The sequence below is a fragment of the Esox lucius genome, chromosome 6 (assembly GCF_011004845.1).
Source record: "Esox lucius isolate fEsoLuc1 chromosome 6, fEsoLuc1.pri, whole genome shotgun sequence".
NCBI lineage: Eukaryota > Metazoa > Chordata > Actinopteri > Esociformes > Esocidae > Esox > Esox lucius.
In genome coordinates, this window is record NC_047574.1 from 19,008,270 (window position 1) to 19,024,970 (window position 16,701).

General features: G+C 41.7%; 1 protein-coding gene across 2 annotated transcripts; it reads left to right on the plus strand.

Annotated features, from left to right (window-relative positions):
• Window positions 1-929: 929 nt before the first annotated feature.
• On the plus strand, window positions 930-15,702 carry fam160b1 (family with sequence similarity 160 member B1). Of its 2 annotated transcripts, XM_029120450.2 has the most exons (18): window positions 930-946; window positions 1,037-1,194; window positions 2,727-2,805; window positions 2,937-3,106; window positions 3,452-3,556; window positions 3,757-3,879; window positions 4,103-4,303; window positions 4,968-5,164; window positions 5,886-6,000; window positions 6,445-6,521; window positions 8,525-8,717; window positions 9,087-9,250; window positions 9,932-10,078; window positions 10,164-10,254; window positions 10,775-10,918; window positions 11,124-11,264; window positions 11,651-11,754; window positions 12,300-15,702. In XM_029120450.2, exons 2-18 carry the CDS (start codon window positions 1,150-1,152, stop codon window positions 12,409-12,411), a joined length of 2,208 nt encoding a protein of 735 aa, XP_028976283.1. In that variant the 5' UTR covers window positions 930-946; window positions 1,037-1,149; the 3' UTR covers window positions 12,412-15,702. The 2 variants fall into 2 exon arrangements, with proteins under 2 accessions (XP_028976283.1, XP_010868455.1); XM_010870153.4 differs by lacking the exons at window positions 930-946; window positions 1,037-1,194 and adding an exon at window positions 1,352-1,436.
• The last annotated feature ends 999 nt before the right edge of the window (window positions 15,703-16,701 follow it).

Genomic DNA, 16,701 nt, shown 5'->3' on the forward strand with positions numbered 1-16,701 from the left:
AAACAATCTTATGTCTCTGGTTCAACATTTGATATGTTGTCTTTGTACTATAGTTTATATTTTTCAATTAAATATAAGGATACAATTATTTGCATATCATTGCATGCTGTATTAATTTGCATTTTATGCGTCCCAACATATTTGGAAATGGGGTTGTAGTATTTTCTCTGGTTGTGTAACAGGTCTAATAGTAAAGTTATGTTACTATCAGAGGTGTCAAACCGGTTCCACGGAGGGCGGAGTGTCTGCAGGTTTTTGCTCTCTCCTTGTAGTTGATTGGTTAATTAGGTCACTGATTGGTTAGTTTCTACCCTCACCTGGTTGTGTAGGTATGAACTAGGAACCAATTTATAGGAAAAACCAAAAACCTGCAGACACTCGGCCCTTTGTGGAACCGGTTTGACACCTGTGAAAGAGCAAAGGTTCGAGCAGGACCATATTTACCATTTCAGACTAAGTCCAAAATTAAGTACTTGGAAATTGTGACAGACAATGAATACAAAATAAATTGCACATCTCTTAGGGAGAAGATCAAAATCTGGTTGGATAGATAACACTACCGATTTTTCTTATTTGAAGAATCTATGTCATTATGATTAATGTGCTGCCTAGGTTAATTTATCTGTTTCAGACTATACCGATAGAGGTATTGAGGGTGATTTTGCCCGTCTCGCCCCAGCCTGCCTCCGCCAGTGGGTGGGTTACAGATGTGAAGTTTGTTGGTAACTAATGTTAAATGTTATTTGTACGTACACCGACGCAAAGATGAACACAAATTCGAATAAAAGGGTAGGTATAACCAAAGACGTTTTCGTTGTACCTAGACATTTTGTTGTCTGTTCCATAATACTGGTGTCCAAGATTTCTATGTCCAGTAAGATGCGCCCCCTAATGGTAAAATATTTTACTGCTTGGCTGGGGAAGTGCCACGGTGTCCAACACAGAGGTTAGCGTGTTTATGGTGGTTGTTAGCTATCCTATAAAGCTTTAGTCAACCGACTGTGCGTTTTAGTGTTGGTATACATTTTCCTTCAAGGGTCACAAGGCCTGTATGAAACCTCCAATCTGGATCGCGGCGGCAGCAACAGAAAGAAGATAGAGGAATTCTCTAGGTCTTCTCGTGACAAACTGGTCCAGTCGAAGAACAAAATGTTCTCAAAATTCACATCGATTCTACAGCACGCAGTCGAGGCGGTGAGTTCCTTTCTGTGAGATTGGTTTTCTAAAACCTCTGGAAGAATAATTCAATCGAGGTCGGGGACAATTGGGCCCAGCTGGACGTTGAATTTAAATTAGCTAGTTAGCCACTTAGTTATTTATCCAAGTAACGTTAGCTGGGCTAGGATAGCATTTATTATGCTAGCTAGGTTTGCCAGATGTGGACCTAACGTTGTCAACAACACGGCAACGTACAGAGAGGTGTCCAACAATGCCTGGTTAGTTTACGCGAGCTAACGAAAATGTAGCCTGGTGTCTGGGTTTGATTTGAACGCATTATTGCTATAGTCCCCTATATAAATATGTTCGCTAGATATATTATATGCATATTATTTAGTGTTAGGTCACTTTAAATGCGTAATATAAATGGTTAAGTTTCGTAGGTACTGTTACTGCTGTAATAATGCTAGCTAAACTAGCTGACGGCTAGCTGTAGTGGCTAACTTATTAACCAGTGTTATCTTGGCTGGCGTGTTGTTTATGCATATGTCGTGTTTAGTAAATACAGTACTTAAGTTGGACGGCAAGATTGTCCCGTTTGCTATTGAAGTGAAGGTTATATAGGTAATTTGTAGGTAAATGTCCGCTTGCTGTTACTTGGCCGGCAGCTATCCTGATTTATGCCTAGGGAAGGGTTACGAAAGTTAGTTAAAACTGACCTAGCTAGTTAACTAATTGGCTAACGTTAGCAAGATAGCTAGCTAATGTTTACGGTCCTGCAATATAATATTACTACTAGTAGTACAGTGGCCGGTTCTAATATGCTAACTAGGTTATATAATTCGAGAAAAGCAAATTGTTACGATGTTGACAGTAATTAGCTAACGCTAGCGTATGCAGTAAAACAGTGGGCTGGTAAAAGATTTGAAAACGGAAACATTAGCTGGCTTGTTAACTTGCAAATGTTCGCCCAACTCCGTTAGCTAATGCTAGCGTAGGCCATTGACGGTTACTGACAACGTTACGTAGTCTGCTGCTCTGCACGACGTTTTCTGCTGTCAAACTATGGGGTTCAAGTTCACGTGGATTTGTACACGGTGTTCATGAGATGACTTGCCGTCTCGTCGTTGCGCAAACAAGATTGGGTGCACATTATTTATAGTATGGTTTTCACAAGGGTACAGGACATTATATTATGGCCGGGTGCTTTGAGGAATAGGAAGAGGAATTTGCAACTAACAATGATCGAATAATATAACGTATTAATGCCTGAATGGCTTAGTTCAACTACATTACATTATTGTACACATTTATTTTTTTAAACAATGTAAATCGAAACAAAGATTCCCCTCAAAACATGGTTGAAATTATAGTTTTCATATTGTGTGTTGTTAAAATTCAACACTATTGTTGTTTGCTCCTTGGGGTTTAGGGCCAGGTGTCTCTGTAAGGCACTTTGTGACAACTGCTGTTGTAAAAAGGGCTTTATAAATACATTTGATTGATTGTTGTCTGGGCTTGCTGTCATAACTCCCTCATGGTTCTGATAGAATCTCTCTTTTCTTCAGCTTGCACCCTCACTGCCTTTGCAGGAAGACTTTGTTTATCACTGGAAAGCCATCACCCATTACTACATAGAAACATCAGGTAACCCAATGAACTGCACTTACAGTAAACCAACTTAGAGACGTGTAGATGTGTTAGCAGTTATGCATTACTACCCATACCAACAATGTGATTCAAGGGCAATGGTTGTTGGTTCATTTATTTGTTGTCAGACGATAAAGCCCCCGTGACGGACACCAACATCCCGTCCCACCTGGAGCAGATGTTGGACATCCTGACGCAGGAGGAGTTGGAGAGAGAGTCTGGAGAGACTGGGCCCTGCATGGAGTACCTCCTGCACCACAAAATCCTAGAGACCTTGTATACCCTCGGCAAGGCGGATGTAAGGGAAACTGCGTCCGTTTCAGTACACATAAGCTATCTGTATAGTATTTCTAGATGCAGGTATGTGGAGAATTCTGAGAGCTATTTAGTTAAAACTTTGGGGGTGAGCAAAGTCTTGTTAATCTATATGGGACAGATGGCTGGCTGAGAGCCACACTGCAGGGAAAGAAAATGTTCAGGTGGTGAGATAATCTTGGTCATAACTGACCTGTATTGCTGGTGGATAATCTTTGGAACTGTGCATGGGCTGTGACGGGTTAGGCAGTTGTCTTATCAAGATGCTTGTCTTGTTTGAAAAGTACTGGGAAGACTGCTGAGTTATCTTAAATGGTGTCTCCATCAGTGTCCTCCAGGAATGAAACAGCAAGTCCTGACTTTCTACACTAAGTTGTTAGGACGCATTCGCCAGCCTCTTCTTCCCCACATCAATGTTCATAGACCTGTACAGGTGAGATCCAAGATTCTTATGTAACATGAAGGCGTGAATTCCTTTTCAGTAATTTTGCAACCTTTTATCTAGAGTGTCTTACACATGCAATTATGGTTAACTGTCTTGCTCGAGGACAGAATAGTTGTTCACCCAGCTGGCTCTGGTATTCAAAATCTTTCGGTTTCTAAAGATACGCTTCTCCCCGTTTGACCCTTTAGAAACTCATCCGTCTGTGTGGGGAGATCCTTGCTGCTCCCACGGAGAATGAGGAGATCCAGTTCCTCTGCATTGTCTGTGCCAAACTGAAGCAGGACCCCTACCTCGTCAACTTCTTTCTGGAGGTACAAATGGTGTCCACTAGAGGTCACCACACCTGAGACAGACAGTTATGTTGATAAGCAGCATTGAAATTACTCTGAAAATGGAGGGACATTTTTTAATTGGGTACAACTTCTGCATAATAAATAGAATAAAAAGTATTTTTGCCTTGCGCACTAGTGACCAAAGTGCTTTCAGTAAAATGTACTTAAGTTAAAGCTGAGCACGATATCTCTCGGTTCACAGAATAAAGTGAAGAGGCCTGACCCGAAGAGTGCCGATGCCGAAGGGGTCAGGGAGGACTATGCTTCTCCAGACACCGGTCAGACCCAGGCAGGAGGACCGGATGCTGAACCACCTGAGCCCAAGGCCGATGCCACCATCCAGTCGAACCACGTCAACAACTACAACATTGTCACGTCTCTCCTTAACCTCACCAAGAGCCCGGTCAGTTACTGCTCATTTTACAAGTCTGGAACCAGATTCCTTGTATAGATGGTTTGTCGGGTAGTTAGGGAGTACTTATGTTTTCATACTGGTTCCTCAGTGGAATCAAGCTGTCAATTAAGGGTGTGCTGATCTCGGCCTATTCGTTTCCATAACCATATCCATCTTCTCACATGTGGTACTCCTAACCAGATTAACTTGTGTTTGTGAAACACACAAGTGCACGTGTTATTGTACCGCCACGGAGAGTACATTTATTATTTTATCTACTAATAATCTGTTCAAAAATCATCTGGGATTAGTAAAACGTGTTCAAGCGTTGCCTTAATTATCTTACATAATAAATATAAGGAATATGGAACCTCCCACTCATCCTCGAAATAGATAAAGAAACCATATTGTGGTATAATAAGACCCTAATGTCTGGTTTTCAGTAACTTTCTGGGATTATGAAATCAGCATATTGGTATCCCACAAAGTTAGCGTATCCGTACCGATTCTTTTCTGGTCTGAATACTCTGCGCAATTGCGTTGCAAATCTGGTTATCTACAGACGCGGCCACGCAGGACCCCGGCTCGCTATGCGTTGTACTGCAGTGAATTGTTTCCTTTTATTCAGTCTGTTAACTGTATATTCCTGCTTCATCTCCGCTTCATCTCTCAGGATGGCAGGATAGTTGTGAAGGCGTGCGAGGGCCTCATGCTGCTGGTCAGCCTGCCTGAACCGGCCGCAGCCAAGTGTCTGACGGAGAACACGGACCTCTGTGTTCTCCTGACGGACCGACTGTCAGCCTTCTACAAGGCCCTGCCCACGTCCATGGATCCGGTGGACATCGAGACGGTGGAGTCGGTCAACTGGGGGTGAGGCTTTGTTGTGCGCTACCTCCACTCTGTCATTCCAAATGGACAGCGACGTGCATGTCCTATTGCTCCCTTTTCCCCTATATAGGGATATGTTCGGGTCATGCCTTTGGCCAGGTTGTGATTGCGAATGAGAATTGGTTTTCAGTATGCCTACCTTGAGATGCTTTTGCACCCGTAGCAGCTGTAATCTGCTATGAACAGACATGTAATGCTGGATTTTGTCATAGCTTCAGTTAGCAGAACATGGAATGTATTGACCAACAACAAACTGTTGAGGTTTGATAGTTACCGCTGATTTGGACAAATCCTCATTTCACAAACTGTTTTCTCATAAGAAACTAATTGAGCATCTGGGGCAGCCTCCACAAGAATAGTCCTTGGTTTCCAAAACCTCTGGGCTTTGTTAAAAAGAATTGTGCATTTGATAGGGTCAGGGTTTTCAAGTACGTTAGTCTTTGCATCTGATGTTAGAATGTATATTGTAATTTTTCTGCAAAGGGACAGTGGCTTAACTTGGTCCGAACATATTCTTAGTTAAGAAAATATGGAAACATTTAAATGCTCCTTCCCTGCAAATCACAGTATTTAATATGATGCTTTGCTGGGCCGCAGATACACTTCAGTGTGACCTGTGGTTAAATTAAGGATACTATTTAAAAAAAGTATTTTTTAGTTTCCATGGAGCAGAAAGAACTTTTTTAAATTGTTTCGTTTGTAGCCTGGATGTTTATAACATGAAGGACGATGCTGCCATCTTCACTGGGAAGCGAGCCCTCATCTCTTTCCTGTCTTGGCTTGATTACTGCGACCAGCTCATCAAAGAGGCACAGAAGGTAAATGGCATCAAAGCTGTTGACTGCTAAATGCTTTAAATAGTATATACAGTGGCTTAAATATGTAGTGATGGCCATAAGAAGCTTCTTTACTGTTCTTCTAGCAGCTGGGTATTATGCTAGATGCGCTAACGCACATTATATTTTCAAAATACTAGCCATCACTGAAATATATAAGGCAATATAGTTAACCATATAGGCAGTACATTTTATGTTTAATGTCTGTTACAATATTGTTCTTGTCTTCATTTTTACAGACTAGATTGTTAACTGTATTGCCATATACATTTCAATGATGGCTTTTATTGTGATAAAGAAAATCTCAGTGCTGGCTGCATAATATCCTGCTGCTACAATAACGCTAATGAAGCCTCGTTTGGCTATCACAATAAATATGTATTTAGTCGAACAAGAGACACACAATAAAATCCATGTTTCCTTCAGACAGCAGCTGCAGTGTTGGCCAAGGTGGTGAGAGAGCGTTTCTTTGTTTCCATCTTGGAACCCCAGCTGATGCAGACGTAAGTCTCTCTTGGAGCCATCCGTCTGGCTGATTGAGATGTGGGCTGGGTTAAACCCATGTTGCAGCATTGTATGTGCACCCGAGGCAGAGGCTTGGACCACTGGACCAACCACATCTTATTTAGGCTGCTTGAGGCATGCTGCAGCTTAGGCCTAGGTGCTCAGTTTTAAAGCTGCACTGGGTAGGATTTATTTCAGTATAAACATGTTGTGTAAGCTAATGAGGCCCTCTAAGAGTTGTTTAGCCATGCAGACAGCTCATTGCCAGTGCAATGTCGATTTTTATAATTTTTGGAGTGTGCCGCTACTTTCCAGCAATCCCATTCCAGCCAATCGCCTTCGGCGAGGCGGGCCCTTCTCCCAGCTTAATTTGAGAAAGCGCATTTTGCGTGTGTGTTGTCGATTGATCAGCCATAACTCAAAGTTGATGTGTTAGAAGCAGGAAATGGGCAAGTGTAAGGACTTGAACGACTTTGACAAGGGCCAAATTGTAATGGCTAGACGACTGGGTTAGAACATCTGCAGAACTACAGCCCTTGGTTCTGCTGTGGTCAGTACCTTTCAAAAGTGGTCCAAGGAACGAAAAGTGGTGAACTGGCGACAGGGTCATGGGTGGCAAGTCTCATTGATGCACGTGGGGAGCGAAAGCTGGCCCGTGAGGTTCTATCCAACATACGAGCTACTGTAGCTTAAATTGCTGAAAAAGTTAATGCTGGTACTAATAGAAAGGTGTCAGAACACACATTTTGTTATGTATGGGGCTGCGTAGCTGCAGACCAGTCAGGGTGCCCTTGCTGACCCCTGTCCACTGCCGAAAGCGCTTACAATGGGTATGTGAGCATCAGAACTGGACTACGGAGCAATGGAAGAAGGTGGCCTGCTGTGATGAATTACGTTTCCTTTTACATCACATGGATGGCCAGGTGCGTGTGTGTCGCTTACCTGGAGAACACATGGCACCAAGATGCACTATGGGAAGAAAGAAGGCAAGTCGGCAGAGGCAGTGTGATGTTTTGGGCAATATTCTGCTGGGAAACCTTGGGTTCTGCCATTCATGTGGATGTTACTTTGATACGTACCACCTACCTGAGCATTGTTGCAGACCATGTGCATCCTTTCATGGCAACGGTATTCCCTGATGGCATTGACCTCTTTCAGCAGGATAATGCGCCCTGCCACAAAGCAAAAATGCTTCAGGAATGGTTTGAGGAACACTATGAGTTCAAGGTGGTGACTTGGATTCCAAAATCCCTAGATCTCAATCCAATTGATCATCTGTGGGATGTGCCGGACAAACAAGTCTAATCCATGGAGGCCCCGCCTCGCCACTTACAGGACTTAAAGTATCTGCTGCTAACGTCTTGGTGCCAGATACCACAGCACACCTTCAGAGGTCTAGTGGAGTCCATGCCTCGACGGGTCAGGGCTGTTTTGGCGGCAAAGGGGTACGTGTGTGTGTGTGTGTGTGTGTGTGTGTGTGTGTGTGTGTGTGTGTGTGTGTGTGTGTGTGTGTGTGTGTGCAGCCATAGACCAGGATGACAAACTGCCAATTCCTCCTATATCTAGCAACCTGGAACCTTACGCTAATGTTAGCAAGGCTAATGTCGAACTCTGAGTTAGTGCTTTTTTTAAAAAAAACAGGTCGTTGGTGTGGAACCGCTTTCTTGCCTGTGAATAATGGCAAAACCCTGTATTATTAATTTTTTTTTTAACTGAAAATCCTACCTAGTGTGGCTTTTATTAGTTTCTATTTTAATGCATTAGTTTCTATTTTCATGAATTTGGGATCATGGCAGACCAAACTGAGGTCCCCATACTTCGGTCCAATACTAATATGTACCAGTTTTTACTGATTTGTGCAATGAATGTAGAATTTGCAAACGTCCATATCATTTTGTGATGTCTTTCTGTGATTGATACTATTCGTAGAATTTAAAGGAAGAATGTATTTACGTTATTGTTTCTTGTCATATCATTCTGTAACATTTTGTCCTGTGCATAGGTCCGAGGTTGGCATCCTGACCTCCACAGCTCTGCTGAACCGGATCATTCGCCAGGTGACCTCAGAGGCCCTGCTTAAGGAGATGGTCTACTTCCTGTTGGGGGAGGATATGGGACCTGAGGCCCTTGCATCCATTTCCCAGCATCCCCTGCGACACAGGCTCATTGAGCACTGCGACCACTTGTCTGACGAGGTGACCCGCTAGACCCTTGTGCCTAAATAACGTTTTCCAGCCAAGTTAACTTGAGCGATGTACTGGAGCTCTGATGTTGCATTTCTTAATTATAGAGGTTATGGATCTCTACCTCCAAAACACAGGCAGCATTTACAAAGGACCCCTGCCCAATAGAAAATGTGACCAGTTTAATCTTAAAATACTGTTTGGGATTAGGATGAGAGTTCTTTATATTGTAATTTTCATTTCAAATATTTTGTTACACACAGAAGGACAGGTACAAGGTGTTTCCTCAGTGAGTTTTGTGACATTTCCCATGTAACTCACTGTAGATGTGTATTTACTCCAGTTCTTGCTGTGCTCATTACCTCAAACTGTTTTCCACAGATCAGCATCATGACACTGCGTCTGTTCGAACACCTGATCCAGAAGCCTGACCAGCACATTGTCCACAGTCTGGTGCTGCGCAGCCTGGGCGAGAGGAACTACCTAGAAAACAAACCACAGGAGGACAAGGAACCCTTGGAGAACGGGCAGCCCCACGACTCCGTGTAAGGGAACCCTATGCCATGCCGCCAGGGCTCCGGGGACAGAACTATCCATCCCCTCTCAGACGTGCTACTTTAGTGGAAATTTAAATGAATAAAGAATGTATTCCCCCTTTGGCCTCAATGTATCACAGATTGTTAGATGGGTTGTACTATATTTGTAACCATAACTTGGATCCATGAATAAAAAGGCAATTCACTAAAATAACCTCCCATAAGATTATCATCATAGTAACTGTAGTAAGTGTCATCATTATCTTCATAGTAAGTGTTGCCATTAAGGCATGTGAAATATATTTTCATGTTAAGGCTATGTTCCTTCTGACTGATTAAACGTTATCTGGCCTGGCCAGCACAAACAGTTTTGGTTTAGTTGAGGCAACTTTGGTACATTTTAAGGAATGTCATCCATTTGTGAATCCTGGCAGCTCTTTTTTTTTAGCACACAAACATGTAAACCTATTAAGCGTTTGTTTTAATTACAATCCTGATGTATATTACCATTGCCTGACCTAATGTAGAAGGCTTAAATATAAATGCCTGAGCACTGTTCCAACATCAGGTTGTCAGGGAAAAATGCAAGCTAGTTTAAAGGTGACTATCTGAAACTGGATGTTTCTCTTTTCAGTGGACTCCACTAGGGGTTCAGCGCCTGGCTCAACTGACAACTTTTGTCTTTTTCAGGGATCTTGAAGAGGACCCTCTGTTTGGTGATGACCTCTCTGCAGATAACAGGTTGTCCAGCCCTAATTGGTTGAGCACCTCCCCCATACAGAGTCCTGACCATGCTAAACCAGATGGCAAGACCGAGGTCCACAAGATTGTAAACAGGTACATGAGCACTTCCTACACAACAACCTCTTCATTTTTTTGGTTTTTACAACATTAGTCAATCATGTGTTTCTTTTTCCTTGAGTTTCCTGTGTTTGGTGCCTGATGAGGCCAAGTCATCGTCTCATGTTGACGGGACCGGTTATGACACCTATCTAAGGGACGCACACAGACAGGTGAGTTTTGTCCCATGTGTGTTTGCCTTAAACTGAACACAACCAGAAGAGGCATAACCTGTATTTTTCTAATGTACACTCTAGTTTTGAGCAATTTTTTTTTTTTTAAACTAATGTAGATAGATATATTTTGTGCACATAGCAGACGCTGTTCTCCAGAGTAACTTAAAGTCATCAAATTTTGGTTAAAATGGCTAGGTGTGACAAACTCATAACCCAGTTATATCTTGTACCTTTAACTGAAGCGCGATAAGCACTGAATGTATTATTATTGTAATTTATTTCTCATCTCTCTAGTAATGTCTTGCTACTGCCTATTTACTGAAATTAATTAAAGATTTTGGTTTTCTGAATAAGGTTGTAGTGCTGTAAACAGTTTTGTGCCTCTCAGTTTTGGACTGCTAGCTTTGCTTCAAACCTACGGGACACTTCCCCTGGATGTCAGATTTTTAACTGACTCTAAAAGTGTGTGTGGACCCAGTAGTGCATCCTATATTATTCATATCCTCGTCTGTTTCAGTTTCGGGATTACTGTGGGATCTGTCAGAGGTGGGACTGGCGCGGCACCCCCAAGCCCATTGAGAAGTGTCACCTGGACAACCCCTTCTTTGAAGGCCACTTCCTCAAAGTCCTCTTTGACAGGATGGGCCGTATTTTGGATCAGGTGAGTTCAAAGCCCAGGAAAGATCTCTACCTGACTGCTTTTCAGGAAAACTTTAGGTATTCATAGTTCCACCTATAAACAAACAGTTTAAACGCTTTGCAATCTTTGGCTTTTCAGACAAGAAATTATGAGCGCTTATCTGCTTTTGTGTATTTAGAGATATTGTGTACCTGAGCTCACTTGTAGTCCTCTTCTCGTCCTGCAGCCCTACGATGTGAACCTTCAAGTGACGTCGGTGCTATCCAAACTATCCCTGTTACCCCACCCTCACATGCATGAGTATCTGCTGGACCCCTACATCAACCTGGGGCCTGGCTGTCGGTCGCTCTTCTCCGTCATCGTCAGGGTGAGGAGTCCACGTTTGAAATAATAGGGATTCTGGATGGGTTGATCAAGGGGCAATCTGCAGTTGCCATGGTCAGTTTTTGTCTTTTGAGTATGTGTACCCATTATTTGAAGGACATATCTTTGAAAAGATTAGAAATGTCCTGACCCGGGAGAACCGAAAGTATAAGATCGTTTTACTTCATTTGTAAACCATGTAAAAAGTGTTTTTCATAATGGATGGTGAAACCTGGCATTTATAACTCTTCTGTTAGTGTGGCTTCAGTTCTCTGACTCCTTCCCTCCATGGATTGACCTTAGAAATAAGAACTTTAGTAGATGCATGTTTTTTGTAAAACTTTTCATCCTTCCGTGACGCAGATGTTTCCCTGTACATTCTCCCGTCAGGTGGTTGGGGACCTCATGTTGAGGATTCAGCGCATCCCAGACTTCACACCCAAACTCCTGCTGGTGAGAAAGAGACTGCTTGGCCTGGAACCAGAGGGCTTAAAGTAAGTATTTCCGGAATTGTTTTAATGTAATGTCTGGAATTCAGGTAGCAAATACACTCAACTCTCGATAATCAAACCTGTTTCCGTATTGAAAAGGACAGATTGGAACACTGTCAAAATGTAGAACGTTGTGCAGTGCCATGCTATACATGACGTCAAAGCCAGGGCCCTCTGCTTAATGGGATTTAACTGACAGCCGTTCTTGGTGCAAATGTTTTGTTTGAGTGACCGAAATGCTGTAAATTCCTGCTTTATACCTAACAAGTTATGTCGGAAGAAAGACAAGCTTTCAAATGATGCCATCTTGACCCTGAATGTGATTTTATTTTTAGGTTGGTTGCCAACTGTAATAGTGTGATGGATTGGCCTTACTCTAATTCCTCAGACACAGCTAGGAGAGTTATTAAAATCTGAAAAGCTGAAGACTTAGCAGAGTCAAAGTGGATTGAAATGACTGTGGTCACTTTGTGGAGCCGGTTATTTCAGTCATTCAAGCTATTGTCATTTTTGAGTCTTGTTCAAAAATGGTGTCTCTCTGCATATAGCGTCGACCACATGACCCTGCTGGAGGGGGTGATCGTACTCGAAGAGTTCTGCAAGGAGCTAGCCGCCATCGCCTTTGTCAAGTTCCATGCCGCTGCCTCTTCGTCCCCCTGAAACTCGACTCCCATGGTCAGGCAGGAAGGGCCAGGACTGAACCCTTGGCAGGGAACTCTTTGGCCAAGGAAAGGATCAACAATTCCCTGCTTATATCCCACTGGCCACCTTCACATAAAATCTGCCCCAAGGAAACGTAAGCATATTCCATCAAATGTCTTGGGGTTCCACTACAGAAAAGTGGCTCTGCCCCCTCGGTCCTAACCGGAACAATGTCTGGATCCTGGGGGAGGGGCTGGGGACTTTGTTTGGGGGCTGAGGGTGGATGGACGTGGTAGGAGAGCGGACATTCTCTGGACGGTTTGAGGTGGACAGATTCCCCGCGTGCCCCGCGTCCCATTCCGTCTGTCTCTCCTGCCAGCCAGACAGTAGCCACTTAACTGTTTGTCATTGAGAGAAAAGGTTTGTGTTTATTTATTTCTGCTATATTTTTTTTGACTCTGCCATTTTGTATGCCTTAGTGTTGGATTATAATGCCTTTTCAGATCCACTTTTAGGAGACAGTTTCCTATTGAAACATTTCCCATTTCATTAATACCCATTCTGTGTAAAAGTGTGTCAATGTTATTAATGTTAAAATGTATGTAAGATATAAATTAGCCCCCATATTCCTTACCAAAATCAGGTAGTTTTGTTTCGATTTGTTTGGAATTTGAAGAAGAAATTTATATTCAACTTCTGATAAAGGAATCGCAAGGTTCCATATTCACACCATTATGTTTTCAGGTTGCCTTTTAAACTGTTACATATTTGTAACAAAACTTTTTTTAAACTAATTGAATAGTGCTTCAATTATGTGGACTTATGCGAGAGACGAGGAGCTTGTAATGCAAATTAGTTTGCAACAAAACCGTCCAATTTGGAGCTGTCCATGATGATAATATGTAAACGTCTGTGTTTCCAATGCTTAGGCTGGATAGATTATCCTGTTCGTTTTTGTGCCTGTGTTTTATTGTTTTCAACCTCAAACCTCACTAGCAACAGGGTCACATTATTCATCACACTACGCCATGTGGTGTTACATTCTGTTGAATGTGGATCCTTGGAGAATCAAATTCAATTGGCTCACTATGTTCAGTTGCATACAGAATCATATGATTCTATGCTTGTAGGGAGCTATTGGACGTGTCAGTGTTCAAGGAGAGTGACAGTTTGGTTTCTTCTTTTGCCAACATGAGTGTTTTCTGTTGATTACCATTTATGGTTGTTTCCAAATGTACACTGCTGAATTGTACACTTGTCTTTATCTGTGCTACTGGCTTGGCTGTCTTATAATGATCTTATTTTGAGCACACTTCATACCTGTTATTAATTGTTTATTTATAAAGGGTCATTTTAATTTTATCTGTGAAAGGGGTTTGGTGGTCCCTAACGCAGTCCTACTTCATAAATATTTTTTGGTTAGCTTACAGTAAGTTCTAGGCCTACCAGAAATGTTTGTGAACACTGTACAGACATTAGATGTCAGCTTCATTCATAAGCTACCATTTATATTTATGAATGCATGTTTTGTCATCGAGGTATTGAATTCATCAGCAGTATTGTTTTCCAGCATGGTCTTGCAGGAGGCAGAGAAAAGGACTGAAATGAATGTGCCCTTAATGTAAGGGGGAAAAAATCTTGAACGATGGATTATAGTTTAGTAATATTGTGGTGTGGAACCTAATGGAACCAGGATTCCATACCTGTTATTGTGGTGTGGAACCTAATGGAACCAGGATTCCATACCTGTTATTGTGGTGTGGGACATAATGGAACCAGGATTCCGTACCTGTTACCATCTTGCTGCGGAGGTTGGACAACTACACTTTATTCTTTGATTAGTTTGAATTAAGGATCTACTTGACTTAACCGAGGTTGGTGCTGGGGATGAGATAATGCTTCAGGTTTGTACCATGGAAGGTGAGAGTTTTATTTTAATGAATGTGTGTGTTAGTCTGCCTGCACTTACTGTAGTTACACAGAATGGAGGAGTCTTTAAGTCAGGTTAAGGGTTGACATATTCAAGGCTAGCCACAACATATTCCCCCCTCCCCCTCTGAACTATGTCTGAAAGCAGGATCAACAAGTTAGCCGGTTTACCTGCTTCAACTTTCTGAATAACTTTTGAGGAAGATGTTCATGGAATGGACATTCAGTGATTCACCAAGCCAGTATCAAAGGTTAACTTATGTAATTTCATGTTTAAAGTGACCTGGCTAACTTGGGGTTCCTGCTTTGTGTCATACCTTCTGTCACCTAATTATGCAAATATTTGCATGAACACAGATTTGCACATTGTTTTCATTCTTGTTCATTGTTGTGTAAATAATACCAATACTCAAAAGCTTTTTTTTTTGTTTTACTTAATTTGTTTGTAACTTTTGTATCATAAACCAAAAAAGGATTAGGATATACCTTTCAGTAGCAACTTGGAACATGTTTTTTTCTAAATCATCCAAAAGCAACGTTTCTAACTTTTCTGTACTGGTCTGGGGGTATATATACACATGTACATAGCAATATTGCTGGGTGTAAAATGCATGCACATCATTCATATTAAGGAGAAAAGCAGCCACTCTAATCAAGCCTGTTTCTAGGTCTTTGTGTTGTCTGGCTAACTTCTGTTGCCATTGTCACAATAACGACTGGTTTGTCTCATCATTCAAACTTTTACAATCTGGAACCAGGCTCTTATCCCATCCATGATAAAAAAAAAAAAATTGCCCAGGAAATACAATGATGCCTTCACACTGTAGTTCTCAATGATGGCATTTTAACAGAGAACTGGTTTTACTGTTTGGGTTTGAACTAAAAGTTCAGAGTTAAGTATTAGCGGATTCCTTTGTGGTAGGTTTTAGATTTGTGTAGGTATATAGGACTTGTATTTCCCTGACATGGCACAAAATTCTGTCATCTGATGCCAAGTTAGATTTTTATTGTTATCTGCTTAGACCAATCACTGTATCTTGGTTAAAAAATGAATTTAATTGATCTCCATTGCTGCTTAACACTGGGCTTGAAATGGGGTATGCTTTTTCTTTTTCAAAAAACTTTATTTCGTGATTGGTGCAATCATGCTGTTAAAATGGAAGGTAAATTGCATGCTTATTCCTTATCATTAATGCTTGTGATCAGTGTGTCAAGGTGACTTAACACTGAATTGGGTTGTTTTCTGCAGTTTCTCACATTCACTCAGGGACATTGCGTCTTTATTCACATCCGCCGTGTCTGCTTTCTGCTTTAGTTCTCGGTGTGCATACAGGACAACTATTACAAAAAAGATCCGTCCAATAAAGACCGCTTTTTACATGTTGGTTGTTATTGATGAAACAAATGATAAAATAAGATTATGGACAAAAAGGTTTAATTGTTTTTATTACAAAACGTATGTACATAGTTACATTTAGATTCAAAAGTACTAAAACAAATGCACAAAAATAACCACCTCTTCATGACTGAGTTGACTGCACATTCAACATTCTTAATCCCCATTATGTTACATTTCTTGTTTATAAAATATTGGAGGGATATGTCCGGGTTTCACTTTCTAACCCTCACAAGATATTAGCCAAGATTTAACCCAAAACATTTAATTTCAGGAATTCCCAAATGAGCTGACATCTGCAGTGATTTCATTAACACTCCACACTGACTTTGTGGCCAGCCTGGTCTCAGGGTTAGATGTTACATAGTAAATTATTTGGAACACTCCATTTAGCATGTGACATTAAGAATTAGCAAGAAGTATGATCTTAAACACACTTGGAAAAATGTGTATATACAGTATCTCACGAGTATACCGGTCACATTTTTATAAATATTTGATTATCTTTTCATGTGACAACACTGAAGAAATGATACTTTGTTACAATCTAAAGTAGTGAGTGTACAGCTTGTATAACAGTGTACATGTCCTGTCCTCTCAAAATAACAACACACAGCCATTAATGTCTAAACCGCTGGCAACATAAGTGAGTACACCCCTAAGTGGAAAAAGTCCAAATTGGGCCCAAAGTTTCAATATTTTGTGTGGCCACCATTATTTTCCAGCACTGCCTTAACCCTCTTGTGCATGGAGTTCACCAGAGCTTCACAGGTGCCACTGGAGTCCTCTTCCACTCCTCCGTGATGACATCACAGAGCTGGTGGATGTTAGAGACCTTGCGCTCCTCCACCTTGTTTGAGGATGCCCCACAGATGCTCAATAGGGTTTAGGTCTGGAGACTTGCTTAGCCAGTCCATCACCTATACCCTCAGCTTCTTTAGCAAGGCAGTGGTCATCTTGGATGTGTGTTTGGGGTAGTTATG

Excerpts from the sequence above, each read along its gene's own strand:
- fam160b1 (XM_029120450.2), top strand. The coding sequence starts at position 1,150 with ATGTTCTCAAAATTCACATCGATTCTACAGCACGCAGTCGAGGCG. Across the intron at positions 10,079-10,163 it reads GTCCACAAGATTGTAAACAG|TTTCCTGTGTTTGGTGCCTG; the intron begins GTACATGAGCAC and ends TTTTTCCTTGAG. Across the intron at positions 10,255-10,774 it reads TAAGGGACGCACACAGACAG|TTTCGGGATTACTGTGGGAT; the intron begins GTGAGTTTTGTC and ends CGTCTGTTTCAG.